Consider the following 13440-nt stretch of genomic DNA (forward strand, 5'->3'; position numbering starts at 1 on the left):
GAAACAGAGTTCAAAAGGAACTCTGCTGGAAAAATAATAAACCAAAGTAACAGAAAGACAGGAATTCGCACAATGAAGACACATCCTAAAACATCACTATGGTAAAAGGGAGCCTTTGGTTACCATGGATGGTCAAGACGGCCGTTGTCTTCTGGTCTCCACAAACACAGGTGTAATCTCCCGTGTCCTCTACCTGGAGATCACGGATCAGCAGTTCAGCTTCCGCACCTTCCTGCTTCATTCGGTACTTATCACTCGACTTGAGGGTCTGGGCCCCCTTTCTCCACTTCACTTCAGCCCCAGCTTTGGTCATTTCACAATGCAGAGTGGCCGTGGCACCTTCGACGGCCTCCCTGTTCCTGAGTCCTTCTTTGAAAAGCACAGGCAGGGCTGAGAAGATGGCAACAAGGAAAGAGATTGCAGAAGTCAGCGGTGGGGAGAAAGGAACACAAATTCATTGCCCACTCAAACCCCTTCCTGCAACCACTGGATCTCCACCAGCCAATGACTGCTAAAGACATATTTGGGAAATATTATTTCCTTGAAATATTTGGGAAATATTCGTTTCCCGCTGGATTCCCACCAGTCAATGACTGCAAAAGACTTATTTGGGAAATATTCGTTCCCTGAAATTTCCTAGACAGCCTTTCCCCCAGCAGGAAGGAATCCCAAGGATAGAGAGAAGGTATGTAGAGTTTCCAAGAGCCCAGTGGCGCAGAGTGGTAAGCTGCAGTACTGCAGTCCCAGCTCTGCTCACAACCTGAGTTCGATCCCAACAGAAGTTGGTTTCAGGTAGCCGGCTCAAGGTTGACTCAGCCTTCCATCCTTCCGAGGTCAGTCAAATGAGTACCCAGCTTGCTGGGGGTAAAGGGAAGATGACTGGGGAAGGCACTGGCAAACCACCCCATAGAAACAAAGTCTGCCTAGAAAATGTCGGGATGTGACGTCACCCCATGGGTGAGGAATGACACGGTGCTTGCACAGGGGACCTTTACCTTTTATGTAGAGTTTAGACCAGGAGTGCAGCTTTGCATAATTAGAGTCATATACCCTTGACCGAAGAACAGTACACTCCTATCTGGGATGGTTGTCCTCTTCCACCGAGCACACAGCTTTGGTAGGGACACACATGAAACAATGAGAGCAGTAGGGGACACCTGCCTAGCCAGCCAGATCAGCCAAATCAACCCTGGCGATCAATGAGGTGACAGGTCACCTTCCCATCCAATAAAGAGTGTCACGGTGACACATGGGACACCTGAACTCCAGTCTACTAAAGACACTTTTCCATCCATCATGGCTTCGGAGCACCTTCTGAGCTTGCCGTTCATGTGATGCCCTGCCCAATTACTGTGGGATTCTCTATCCAAGAACCACTTTTTTCTTTAGACAGTTTTTTGAAGATATGGGTTTAAACTGGATGGTAATGAAAAAGTTAGCCCCTGCTGTGGGTGGGTTTTTTTTTTTCCAGTAAAAAAAAACCCCAACAGAATATATCTCATGTCCTTAACTTTGCTACCACTTCAGCGTTTCTGGTTGTATACCCTTAAAGTTTTAACACTGGAAGGGAAGAGAATAATAACCTTTCAGTTGATGCACATTTAAGAACCTGAGTTCAAAACTATCAAAGTCTTGTAAGGTTTCTGTGTCCAGTGAAAATAGAGGAACACACTCTAAAGCAGGGGTGTCAAACTCAATTGTTACGAGGGTCAGATATGACATAAATGTCATTTGGTTGGGCCGGGCCATGCCTCATCAGATTAGATTGAGAGTGAAGGGGGCTGCCTCGGCTGGCTCATGGGCTGGATATGAGCAATCAAGGGGTCGGATCCGGCCTGCGGGCCTTCTGATTGACACCCCAGCTCTAAAGCGAAAAAAGGATTTTCATTATTATCTGTTAATCTGGAGAACATTAGCTCCATTGCTATGATCAAGGATGCAAGCAGGTCCACAAGCCAGGGGAAATCATGGAAATCTACCCAGAGCAGCAGAGGAAAACTAGAGAAGTGTGTGGGTTTTTTTTTACCCTTGACTTCTAAAGACGCCATGGTCTGCTGGTCTCCAGACACACAGCTGTAACTTCCCGAATCTGTTACTTCGAGGGCTTGGATGACCAGCTCAGCGTTGGCCCCTTCACGCCTCATTTGGTATTTGTTGCCTGGCTTAAGGGTCTTGTGTCCCTTCTTCCACTCAACGGCCGCGGAGGTTTTGTTCAGCTCACAGCGCAGAGTGGCACTCTTGCCCTCTGTAGCTTCTTCGTCCTTCAGGGACTTGGTGAAAAGAGTAGGCAGGACTGCAGAATGAATGCAATACGGGACAGAAGCACATCAAAATGGAGATGGACGGAACCACAGGTTGTTCTTTTCTTATGAAACAATCACAAAGGGACTATCTGCGTGACCAGGACAATTTATTTAGGGCTCGATCCATTACTGAGCCATACAGTGTTGTTTTTTAACCAGAGCAAACCCATTCAGACAGGCTGCAGAGTTCAAGAACAACATTGATAGGGCTGACAGATCCCTCTTCACCACCAGCAGGAGGTTTTTGAGGCGGAGCCTGAGGAGGGTGGGGTTTGGGGAGGGGAGGGACTTCAATGCCATAGAGTCCAATTGCCATAGTGGCCATTTTCCCTAGGTGAACTGATCTCTATCAGTTGGAGATCAGTTGTAATAGCAGGTTGGCAACCCTATACATTGAAGACCCTTAACATTTGAGATCTTGGCCTAGTCTTCCCTTCCATGCATCCCGAGGGTTGCCAACCTCCAGCTGGAGCCTAGAGATCTCCCAGAATTGCAACTTATCTCCAGACTACACAGAAAAGTTCCCCTGGAGGAAATGGCTCCTTTGGAGGGAGATACCTTCAATGGTACCTCTCCTACTCAAACCCTGCACTCCCCAGGGTCCTCCCCAAATCTCCAGGAATTTCCCAACCTAGTGTTCACAACCCTATGCCTCCCTATTTTTGCAGATTATGTTCTTTCTTTTTCCCCAAATCAAAAACAGTAACACATCCAATGAGAGTAAAATATGTTGAATTCAATAGTTGGGAGGCTAGGGGAGGAAATTCTCCTTGTCACTTGGAGCAGTGACCCTCAGAAAAGAGCCTATTTAGGAATTTTGAAAATGCAAAGAATCCGCTTAAAGTCATAGTAAATTACCAAAGATTTGATACTATATAGCGACAAAATTAAGATATTAGTTCAATGCTCTAATAATTTCATATTGCACATTTCTATTCATTGACAAAATCAACCCCTATCTAAAGGAAATCAAAACAAATGCCCAATAACCCCTCCCACAAAGAAGAACCCCTTGCCAAATGAAGACCCAAATAATGTTTTAAAGGGAATATCAGGCACGTGTTGATACATGACATCAGAACGTCTGCTGCTGAGCTGAACTGCAGAAGGGAAACTGAAAGTCCACTCTAGGAATGCGCAGTTTGGTTCAAAGCATGCACCGTTTGCATCTTTTTTTTTTTACCATTCACAGTCAGGGTCGCTGTTGTCTTCTGTCCTCCACATGTACAAGTGTAGTCTCCTGAATCTGTTCCGTCCAAGTCGCAGATTGCCAGCTCAGCACACGGCCCCTCCTGTTTTATTTGGTATTTGCCACCCGGCTTGATAGCCCTGTGCCCTTTCTGCCACTCCACTTGGGCAACCTTGCTCAACCTGCAATGCAACGTGGCGGTCTCGCCCTCCGTGACCTCTGCGTTTTTGAGCTCTTCTTGGAAAAAAACAGGCAGGGCTGAGAAATGCAATATGGACAAGAGAGACAGGGTTAAGACCACTGAAAGAGCTGGAGAGGGTGTTGATTAGAGTTGCCAGGATTCCCCCACTCCTCCAGCAAAGGTTTTTGGGGCGGAGTTGGGGCAGGGATCGCACACATGCAGCCGAGCGTGATGTGATTACGTCCTTTCCGGTTTACACCTGGAAGTGCCGCATCGCAATGGGCCGCTTTACCACTCAAACCCTCAAAGCGGAAGTGACATAATTGCATCATGTGTGGCCTCACGCATGCACGATCCCCGCTCCTGAGCCGGCCGATGGATTGGCGGCCAATCCAAGTGACCTGGCAACCCTGGTGTTGATGGATTGCCACACAGGCAAGTTCTGTGTTGCTGGGAATATGCACATGGTAACAAAGTTCTGGGGAGGAAAATGCTCATATAAAGGTTAGCGGCACATGAGTTCTCCCTAAAACACGAAGCAACGGTTGCCCAAGGCAGGAGAAAGAGCATTATGCATAAAATAAATATGAGGGTATTTCATAAGGAAGCACAAGTGGATTTTTGTACATATCAAGAGAAGGGAGGACTGCATGAAAAAGAGATCCACAAAAATACAGCGCATCAGTGCTTAGAGCTCGATTAAGCTTGCCTGCGAGCAGCCTTTTACTCCGGACATAAATTTAATTACCATTCACTTTCAAAGCTGCAGTGGTCTTCTGATCTCCGCACATGCAGGTGTAGCTTCCTGCATCTTTCACCTCCAGGTCTTGGATGGTGAGCTCAGCAAAGCGTCCTTCTAGCCTCATCCTGTATTTATCACTGGGCTTCAACGCCTTCTGATCCTTCATCCAGTCAACAGAGTCAACAGCCTTGGTCAGCTCGCAGTGCAGAGTGGCTGACCCACTCTCTGTCGCTTCTTCGTTCTTGAGCTCTTTTTTGAACTGCGCCGCCAGGGCTGAAGGATGCAGAATGAACAGACACGGGGTCAAAAGCCAGTACAACGATGGGGGACCCTTGCTTTTTGACATGTTGCTGCACGGTGCCAACTAGAGTTCTTTTACAGAGAACCATCTGCCTTGTGGTATAAAGGTAAAGCCTACCATTGAGTCATGGCCAACTTATGTTGATCCCATGAATTCCACTCATGGGCTTCTCAAGGCTAGAGATGAGCAGAAGTGGATTGCCATTGCCTTCCTCTGCATAGTGACTCCAGTGTTCCTTGGTGGTCTCCCATCCAAGTGCTGACTGTAGTTGACCCTGCTTAGCATCCAAGCTCTGACAAGTTTAGGCTAGTGGTGAACACTTGTAAAGGATGCTGTAGGCTAGGAATGTCAAACTCAATTGTTTCGAGGGCTAGATATGACATAAATGTTGCTTAATCGGGCCATGCCTCGCCAGTCCAGATCAAGAGTGGGGGGGGGCTGCCTTGGCTGACTCGTGGGCCGGATAGGAGATCTCAAGGGGCCGGATCCTACCCGCAGGCCTTATGTTTGACACCCCTGCTCTGGGCTGATCCTGAATTGAGCAGGTGGGTTGGACTAGATGGCCTGTTTGGCCCCTTCCAACTCTATGATTCTATTCTGGACTAGTCTGGACTATTAGGGCTGCTACTTCCCATGGTATGCTTTCATGAAAGTCTGCTCTTTTCCCTAATAACTTTTGGGAATGTCTGTAGAAACCCTGTTAAAACAGAGCTGAGACAGAAACAGCTGAAATAGCACAAGAAGGTACAGCTGTATACCATCATACCATACGCATGTTATGGCCATGACATTTGGCAAGACCGGAACCTTCCTATGGTATGTCAGCATTAACATGCAGCAAAGATACACTTTGCATCCTGAGAGGACAGAGAAGAGTAAAAGCAGGGACCTTCCTGCTAAGGGAAACAGAAGATCAAAGAAAGAAGTAGAGTCAAAAGTCCAGTTTTCCTAGGAAACAAATAAAAAGGTGATAGAACGACTCCAAAAGACAGACAGTGACAAGATTTTACCGTTCACGGTTAAGAGAGCTGTTGTCTTTTGGTCTCCAGATGCACATGTGTAATCTCCAGCATCCTTCAGGTCCAGGTCTTGAATGGTCAACTCGGCAACACTTCCCTCTTTCTTCATTCTGTATTTGCTGCTGGGCCTCAGGCCTTTGCGCCCCTTCATCCACTCAACCGGAGCGGACTTGTTCAGCTCACAGAGCAAAGTGACCGATCCCCCTTGCACGGCTTCCGTGTTCTTGAGTGGTTCTTTGAAATTGGCAGGCACAGCTGAAGGGTGGAAGGATGTTTTATGAGCTTCACTTGCCAGTAGGGTTGCCAGGTCCCTCTTTGCCATCGGCAGGCGCTTTGGTGGTGGTGGGGGATTCATGAATGCGCAGCACACGTACACAATAATGTCCCTTCTGAGATAAACCTGGAAGCGATGAGATGCTCTAGCACGTCCCTCCAAAAACTCTAGGGAAACCAAAGAGTTTTTGGAGGAATGTGCTAGAGCATCCCTGTTAAACCCAGAAGTGATGGGGACGCTTTAGCATATTCCTCCAAAAACTCTGTGGTTTCCATAGAGTTTTTGAGGGACATGCTAGAGCGTCCCCACCACTTCTGGTTTTACCCCAGAAGGGACATTATTGTGCCATGCGCCGCTGCACACACATGCTGATCATCATCCCCCCTTTAGTTGGAATGCTTTCCCCCACCAGCCAGCTGAGGGGCAGCGGACAGGTCTGTTATTTGGCGGGCAATTGCCCGCCATTAACTACCAGCTGGCAACCATACTTGCCAGCCTAGCATCTGAACACAACGCAAGAAGCCTGAAGCCAAAGAGGCAGCTGGTTATTTTAAATCAACGTGTTACTTCAACCTTTCTTGTCTCTATGACTACTAGAGCTCAAGAGTCCTTATATGCCATCCAGCCTAACTCCAGGAAACCCAAAGCTACAGCATTCCCAAGAGACAGCAATCTAGCCTCTGCTTACAGTCTTCCAGCAAGCAGGAGAGCACCCTGGTAATTAGTTCCATTGTCAAATGGCTCTTATTAATAAAGCCAGATTCGAGTCCAGTAGCACCTTAGAGACCAACAAGATTTGCGAGGTATGAATTTTTTAGAGTCAAAAGCTCCCTTCGTCAGATACCAGTTGGATGAAAGGTGCTTTGACTCTCCCCAAAAATCTTGTTCACTTCTAAGGTCCTACTGGACTTGAATCTAGTTGTTCTACTGCAGATCAACATGGCTACCCTCTGAACAGCCACAGCTCCTCCCCAAGGAAGAAAGGCTTAAGACCTCTCTCACCATGCACTGTGATCCCAATCCAAATCAGGCCTCAATGCACCTGAGAATTAAGTTTCACCATGGAACTCCCAGCACGTCTGGTTTGAAAGATGCAGGGCAGACCAGTATCCAGTGTAACATGTAGTTTGGCCCTGAGCAGCTCAGACAGTGGCAGCCAAAAGCTCTGCTTGGTCTTTGTACCAGCAACGCCACTCATTGTCACTGTGTAATTCTTTAGCACTCCACAATGTAGGTGGACTGGCTTCTGATGGGAATGGTGCTAAATAAATGGTGCTAAATATGCCACACTATTGAATATCATGACTGTTGGCCGAAGGCAAGGGTACAAAAACCGAAACTAACATTACAGGAAAACCTCCACAAACTCTCCAGTGAGATGGACTGATTCTGTCTTACATTTTCACAGGTAAAACTCAGCAAGCTGAGAGACTCTAGGGCAAGAAGAAGAATGGGGGAGAAAGAAAAGAGAAGAGATGAAAACTCCTCCATTCAGCCTACCGTGGATTTTGACCTGAGCTGCTGTCTGCTGGTCTCCGGTGACACAGAAATATCTCCCAGCATCCTCTGGCTCCGCACCATGAATGATCAGCTCTGCCACACACCCCTCCTGCTTCATTTCGTACTTCTCACCAGCCCGAAGAACACTCGTCCCTTTCTTCCAGGTCACGGAAGCTTCAGATTCGGCGAGGACACAACGGAGACCCAAGGTGTCCCCCTCATCCTTTTCCATGTCCTTAAGCTCTTCCTTAAAAATGACTGGTGCTGCTAAAATGCACAACCAGGTTGGAGAGGAAAGGATGTCAATTAAAATGTTGGACATAAGTGGCATACAGCCACTTAGAGCCCCATGCAAGCAAGATTGCCCAGCAGGCAGCGAGAGACAAATGCATTTCATTTTTTCAGCTGAGCGATGGTGGACTCTAAGACCTAGTCCTCCCTGCATGTAGAAAATTAACCTGCTAGGGAAAAGGCAAGATATCTCCCTGATATCTAGCTTTTTATGTGTTCAGAGAATATTTCTGCACAAAGAATTCCCACCAATACAGACACAGGCTGGCCAATGACAACTACCCAAGTGTCCGGCTTTCTTGGAAGTCTTTCAATAAGACCTCAAAATGGAGATGCGCCACTTTAAATAACAAGTGAACTAGAGGCACTATTCCCTTGTACATCAGCACCACCATCTTGGGCCTCTCTGCACATGCTCAATACATGACAAAGGATTCAGTCACCCGTTCCCAAGCACTAGAGATGAGAGCTGTTACACATAGACTTGTGCGTCCTAACATTCAACCGAATTGTGGAATGAAAAACAAGCACCAGTGACTTACGAAGAGTACAGAGTAGATGTGACACAACGGAGAACTACAAAATGGTATGTTCCGCCTACCCGTTACTTCCACGTGAGCAGTTGTCTTGAGCTCGCCGGTGCTGCAGGTATATTCTCCTGCATCGGTGGGCTTCGCGTCCCGAATGACAAGCTCTGCCACGGTGCCCCGCTGCTTAAATTCATACTTGTCGCCCGCTTGTAGAACTTCATTTCCTTTCATCCACTGTACCGGCAGATCCGGTTTGCTAAGCTCGCAGGAGAGTCGGACCTTGCTTCCTTCGTTCGTTTCCCTGTTTTGCAGGTCTTGTTCAAAAACAACCGGCAGAGCTAAAATGCAGAAGGTGAAATACCGAGAGAGGGAAAACTAAGAAAATGGGCATGCTCTTTGTTTTCTTCCAAGCTTTTGCAAGTGGGAATTCAAAGCAAAGCGAAACAGAGGTTGGAGGTGGAAAGATAACATAGCAAGGTGTCTACTGCCTGTTGCCAGCATGGGGGAAAGGACAGCCAAAAATATAAAAATAATCATAACCTGTACAATGCTTTTTTGAACCTTAGTGTCCATTGATTTATCCCTCCGCTAAAGGCCACATACCGTCAGACAGAACCAACACAACAGCAAATGATAAAGTAGAAGGAGTACATACATACGGCAGACAAGGGACAAACACACAAGATCCAAAAGCACACAACTTGATGGCCACGGAGAGTTTCAAAATATACGACAAGTAGACTTCATTATAACTCTGTATCCATTGCCTCTGTTTTCTCCTCCTCATCCATGCTTTCTATGGGATGTAGAAGTGAAAATCTTGTTTAAAAGCAGCAGCAGCCGACAGAGCACAGGTTATTGGTAACTGGTCCAATGGTCGTCTTTTTTCCCTAATACTTTGATCTAACAGACAACAGCAACTGCACAAAGATATAGTAACAACACATGCACAGATTCAATTGAAAAGCGCCAGCGTTTTATCAGACGTTAACAGCATGAACTGGGAGAGTCATTTTTGAGGTTGGTATGCTTCATAGGGGAAAAAAGATATGTTGTTTGGTCGTTTCACGTTGTATTTCCAACTGTCTTATCGCATGAGGTTATGAAGACAGGACACCTCTTCTGAATCGCTCTTCTGAATCACTCGCTCATTTTCTGTTGCTTCAGACTCGTTCAAACCAAAGTCATACCCATCTTCTTTCGGTACCACTTCTTCTATAAAATTTGCAATGACCATTACTAGACAAGCATAACATTACAATATCTTTGATCACGTGGTCTTCAAAATGCAGATCACCAGGATCTGTTATTTCCTTTTTGATCAGCAGAATCGGTGTTTGTAAATCTGACTGTTCTTCTGGTCCTCCACTGACAGAAAAAAACTCTCCTCAAGGAATCAAACTTGGTATGCCGTATGACCAAACTGAGGGGATGTTCTTTCTCAAAAAAACCTTTCACACAATTTATTCTCTTTCCCCCAGTTGTCGTGAACAGTCCAGCAAAACCAAAACACCAAAATGGTAATGCCAATGGAACAAACAAAAATCAGTCTTTACCAATTGCCCATAGTTTAATCACACTAGCAACAATCCTCCTTTTTGATTCAGGAAACATCTCATGTGGACTTTCTCCAGGCACATGAAGGTAGCAGTGGTTGATATTCCTCAGAGATGGGTATAAATTGATAATGTAATCCATTCTGCTCACAAGAGAAAGGGATTTTTTTTTCCCAAATAGATTGCTCTGAATTCTGTATTCCTGGAATGTATTTCGATCCAAAGGAAAACATTTGCTTGACTTCATACATGCCACATATACTTCCAAGATGGCTGACAAAATCAGTTGATTGATGAAAGCAGGCAGAGACGTCTGAACAAACAAGAGATCATTTTCAGCCCTGCTGCTGAGTTGAATAAGGCTGTGGTTGTTGCTATAAGCAACAGAAAGAACATAAGATCTTGCATGTGTAATTGTATCACCTTAGGTTGCTTCTATTAAAACAACCCTTGTATCTGATAATATATGAGCTTATTCACCTCCCAAATTTCTAAAACAACACCCTGCCTCTGGCGGAACAGTTTTGACAGAAAACAGCTATCACTCCAAATGAGGAATCCAATGTCACCAATGTCACACAGTTTTGCGCTACTGTTTTTCCTGTCCCACTGCCCCCTCCACACCGACTGTCGGAATCTAATGCTTCCCTTCATCTGGTTTACCCTTTCCTGCAATCTTCCTGTCTGAATTATTTCTTCACCAGACTAGCAATCTCTTTATCAAATGCTCCAAAGTAAATAATCCTTTGAGTGGTGGTTGTATCTGATAGTAGAATATCGTCCTGGCTGAGGATAAATCCAGCCAGCATGGAGTGAGGTCTTATCCAGAGTACAGCGTTGCACTGTAGAGATTTTCCATTGGAACAGGGCAGACTTTTCGTTCATCATTTATGTACGTTATGGGAACCACAAACACAAGCCCAGACATAGTCGCAGCAGGAAGTTTCCACAGCTAGCCCATTTCAAAGAGAACGTGAGAGTTAATGTTGCACATGAGACCATCTCTGGGTGAAAACGTTAGCCTGCAGCACAGAGTAGGAGACTTAAATGCAATTCCATGATTATTTCCCTTTCTTTTCCCCAGATCAGATTCAACAGCCATTGGCTATTCATCTACCATTTCACACTTTAAAAAAAAAGAAGGGAATCAACATTATTTTTTTCTTGGCACTATAAAGAGAAAAGTTGTCATATCTCTCATGCAATTCACAGATCTACTTCAGCAGATAACGCAGTTTCAGCTTCTCAGAAAGTCATTAGCTGTTTTATCCAGGGAGTAAAATATTTATTTTGTGCAGCATTATTTTGTGAACATGTTGAAACAATGTGGGCTAGGGAGTCTACTTGATATGAACAAAATGGGCATTTGCATTCTTCTGCGATGAGCTCATGGTATCTCCCTTGCATTTCGGCTGAGTCTAAGGCACTACACCTTGCCAATAAGAAAACTCATCTAAATTAATTATTATTGATAAATGTAAAAATTACATATTGCAATGAATACAGTGCATTACCGATCTGCCAAAATGGGCTCGAAGCAACTGGTTTGATTGGAAAATATAAAATGTTCACAATTTACCAGAGAAGGTGGCAGCTTGGACTATTTGTCATGTCGGTCCCACCTGACGCAGATTAAAAGATATTTCATTGACACAAGAACCATTCTGATATTCTAATACCCTTACTTACCAATATTAGGAAATCTAAATATTGGGAGTGTAGCATAATTATTCCTCATATTAATTTGATAGCCCATATCTGCTGTAAGACATCTTTACAAAATTCATACCTTGTACAACCAGTTTGGCACTGGATTGAGAATCGCCGATGTCACACGTGTAGATGTCGCTGTCATTTTCTTGTAGTTCATTCACTGTGAGTTGCAGGACATTTGCCTTTTGGCTGATCTCGTATTTTTTGCTTGCCTTAAGATCGGCAATTCCTTTCCTCCACGTCACTGTGGAAGTGGGCTTCTTGGTTTCGCACGTAAAAACTGCTTTTTTATTTTCATCCAACTTCAGATCCGAAAGGTCTTTAATGAAACAATTCCCTGTTTCTGAAAGCAATTGAAATACAGCGACCTTTCAGCTTAGGAAGAAGAACATGCTATCAAGTCCCAACTGATTCAGGGCAACCCCTTCCACAAGGAGTTCCAGGCATGAGATGAGCCAGGGGTGTCATTGGTCTTTTCCGCATTCTCATTTTCCTTGCTTGTAAGTTCCTGTTTCTTAAGGGGTTGGGGGTCCATTTCTGCACATGTTTTGCTCCCTCTAGTGGTCAATTCGATATAACATAACATTAAGTCTGGCATAAAAACCTGCAGTTTAAATCTGCAGGGAGATAACGCAGGACTTAAACCTGTTTTATAGCTAATTGACTACTAAAGGGAGCAAAAAACGTGTGGAACTGAACCCCCACCCTACCCTGAAGAAACAGGAACTTACAAGTGAGGAAAATGAGAATGCGGAAAAGCCAGTTGTCTTCCTCTGCAAAGCAACCCCAGCCTTCCTTGGAGGATTTCCTATCCAAGTACTAACTACGGCCGACCCTGCTTAGCTCCCAAGTAGGGTTGCCAGGTCCCCCCTCCCAATCAGCAGGAGGTTTTAGGGGGCAGGGCTGGGGCAGCTCCAGAGCAGAAACACCTGCGGAAACCTTCAAGGTGTCTCAAAGCGGCTTACAATTGCCTTCCCTTCCCCTCCCCACAACAGACACCTTGTGAGGTAGGTGGGGCTGAGTTTGGAGAGAACTGTCATTGGCCCAAGGTCACACGAACAAATGAAGCTGCCTTATACTGACTCAGACCCTTGGTCCATCAAAGTCAGTATTGTCTATTTAGACCAGTAGTGGCTCTCCAGGGTCTCAGGCAGAGGTCTTTTACATCACCTACTTGCCTAGTCCCGGGGATGCCGGGGACTGAACCTGGGACCTTCTGCATGCCAAGAAGATGCTCTACCACTGAGCCACAGCACCTCCCCAAAATGAGAATCACCCAGCAGGCTTCATGTGGAGGAGCAGGGAATCAAACCTGGTTCTCCAGATTAGAGTCCACTGTTCTTAACCACTACCCCATGCTGGCTCTCTAAGCCAATAACCATAACCACATCTTGTGGCTGTGAGTTCCACAAGTCAACACCCACAGCAGGAGTCTTCTTCATGGGGTACAGCCACTGACCTTCCACAGTAAGGGTGGCTTTGGTTTTGGAAATCTCCGTCTCACAGGTGTATACTCCACTATCCTTGACTGAAACATCATGGATGATCAATACGGCCTTGGTTCCTTCATGACGCAGGTCAAATGTTTGGCTCCTCCGGATCTCTTTTCCATCCTTACACCACTTGATGTTGCCATCCCACTTGGATGTTTCGCAACTCAGGCTAACTTCCTGCCCCACGGACACAGTCTTGTCCTCCAGCTGTTTTGTAAATTCTGCGGGCTTTTCTGGGGGAAAGAAGTGGTAAGGGATTGATCATCCTACAAATTTCTTTCCTGCAAAAAATTGCTGCAAAAAGCACTAATTAAGGGAACATTTGCATGTCGCTAAATGGAACTGGGT

General features: G+C 45.7%; 1 protein-coding gene across 1 annotated transcript in view; it reads right to left on the minus strand.

Annotated features, from left to right (window-relative positions):
• The window catches only part of OBSCN (obscurin, cytoskeletal calmodulin and titin-interacting RhoGEF), a 224709-nt gene that overhangs the window by 151315 nt on the left and 59954 nt on the right, over positions 1–13440 (minus strand). The window contains exons 33-41 of the mRNA XM_056857144.1: positions 13059–13325; positions 11676–11942; positions 8402–8668; positions 7510–7776; positions 5727–5990; positions 4422–4688; positions 3487–3750; positions 2027–2293; positions 124–390 (exon numbers count right to left, since the gene is read on the minus strand). Coding sequence (XP_056713122.1) covers positions 124–390; positions 2027–2293; positions 3487–3750; positions 4422–4688; positions 5727–5990; positions 7510–7776; positions 8402–8668; positions 11676–11942; positions 13059–13325 — 2397 coding nt within the window. The remainder of the gene's footprint in view (positions 1–123; positions 391–2026; positions 2294–3486; positions 3751–4421; positions 4689–5726; positions 5991–7509; positions 7777–8401; positions 8669–11675; positions 11943–13058; positions 13326–13440) is intronic.

Source organism: Euleptes europaea, chromosome 11 (assembly GCF_029931775.1).
Source record: "Euleptes europaea isolate rEulEur1 chromosome 11, rEulEur1.hap1, whole genome shotgun sequence".
In the NCBI taxonomy this organism is placed as follows: Eukaryota; Metazoa; Chordata; class Lepidosauria; order Squamata; family Sphaerodactylidae; genus Euleptes; species Euleptes europaea.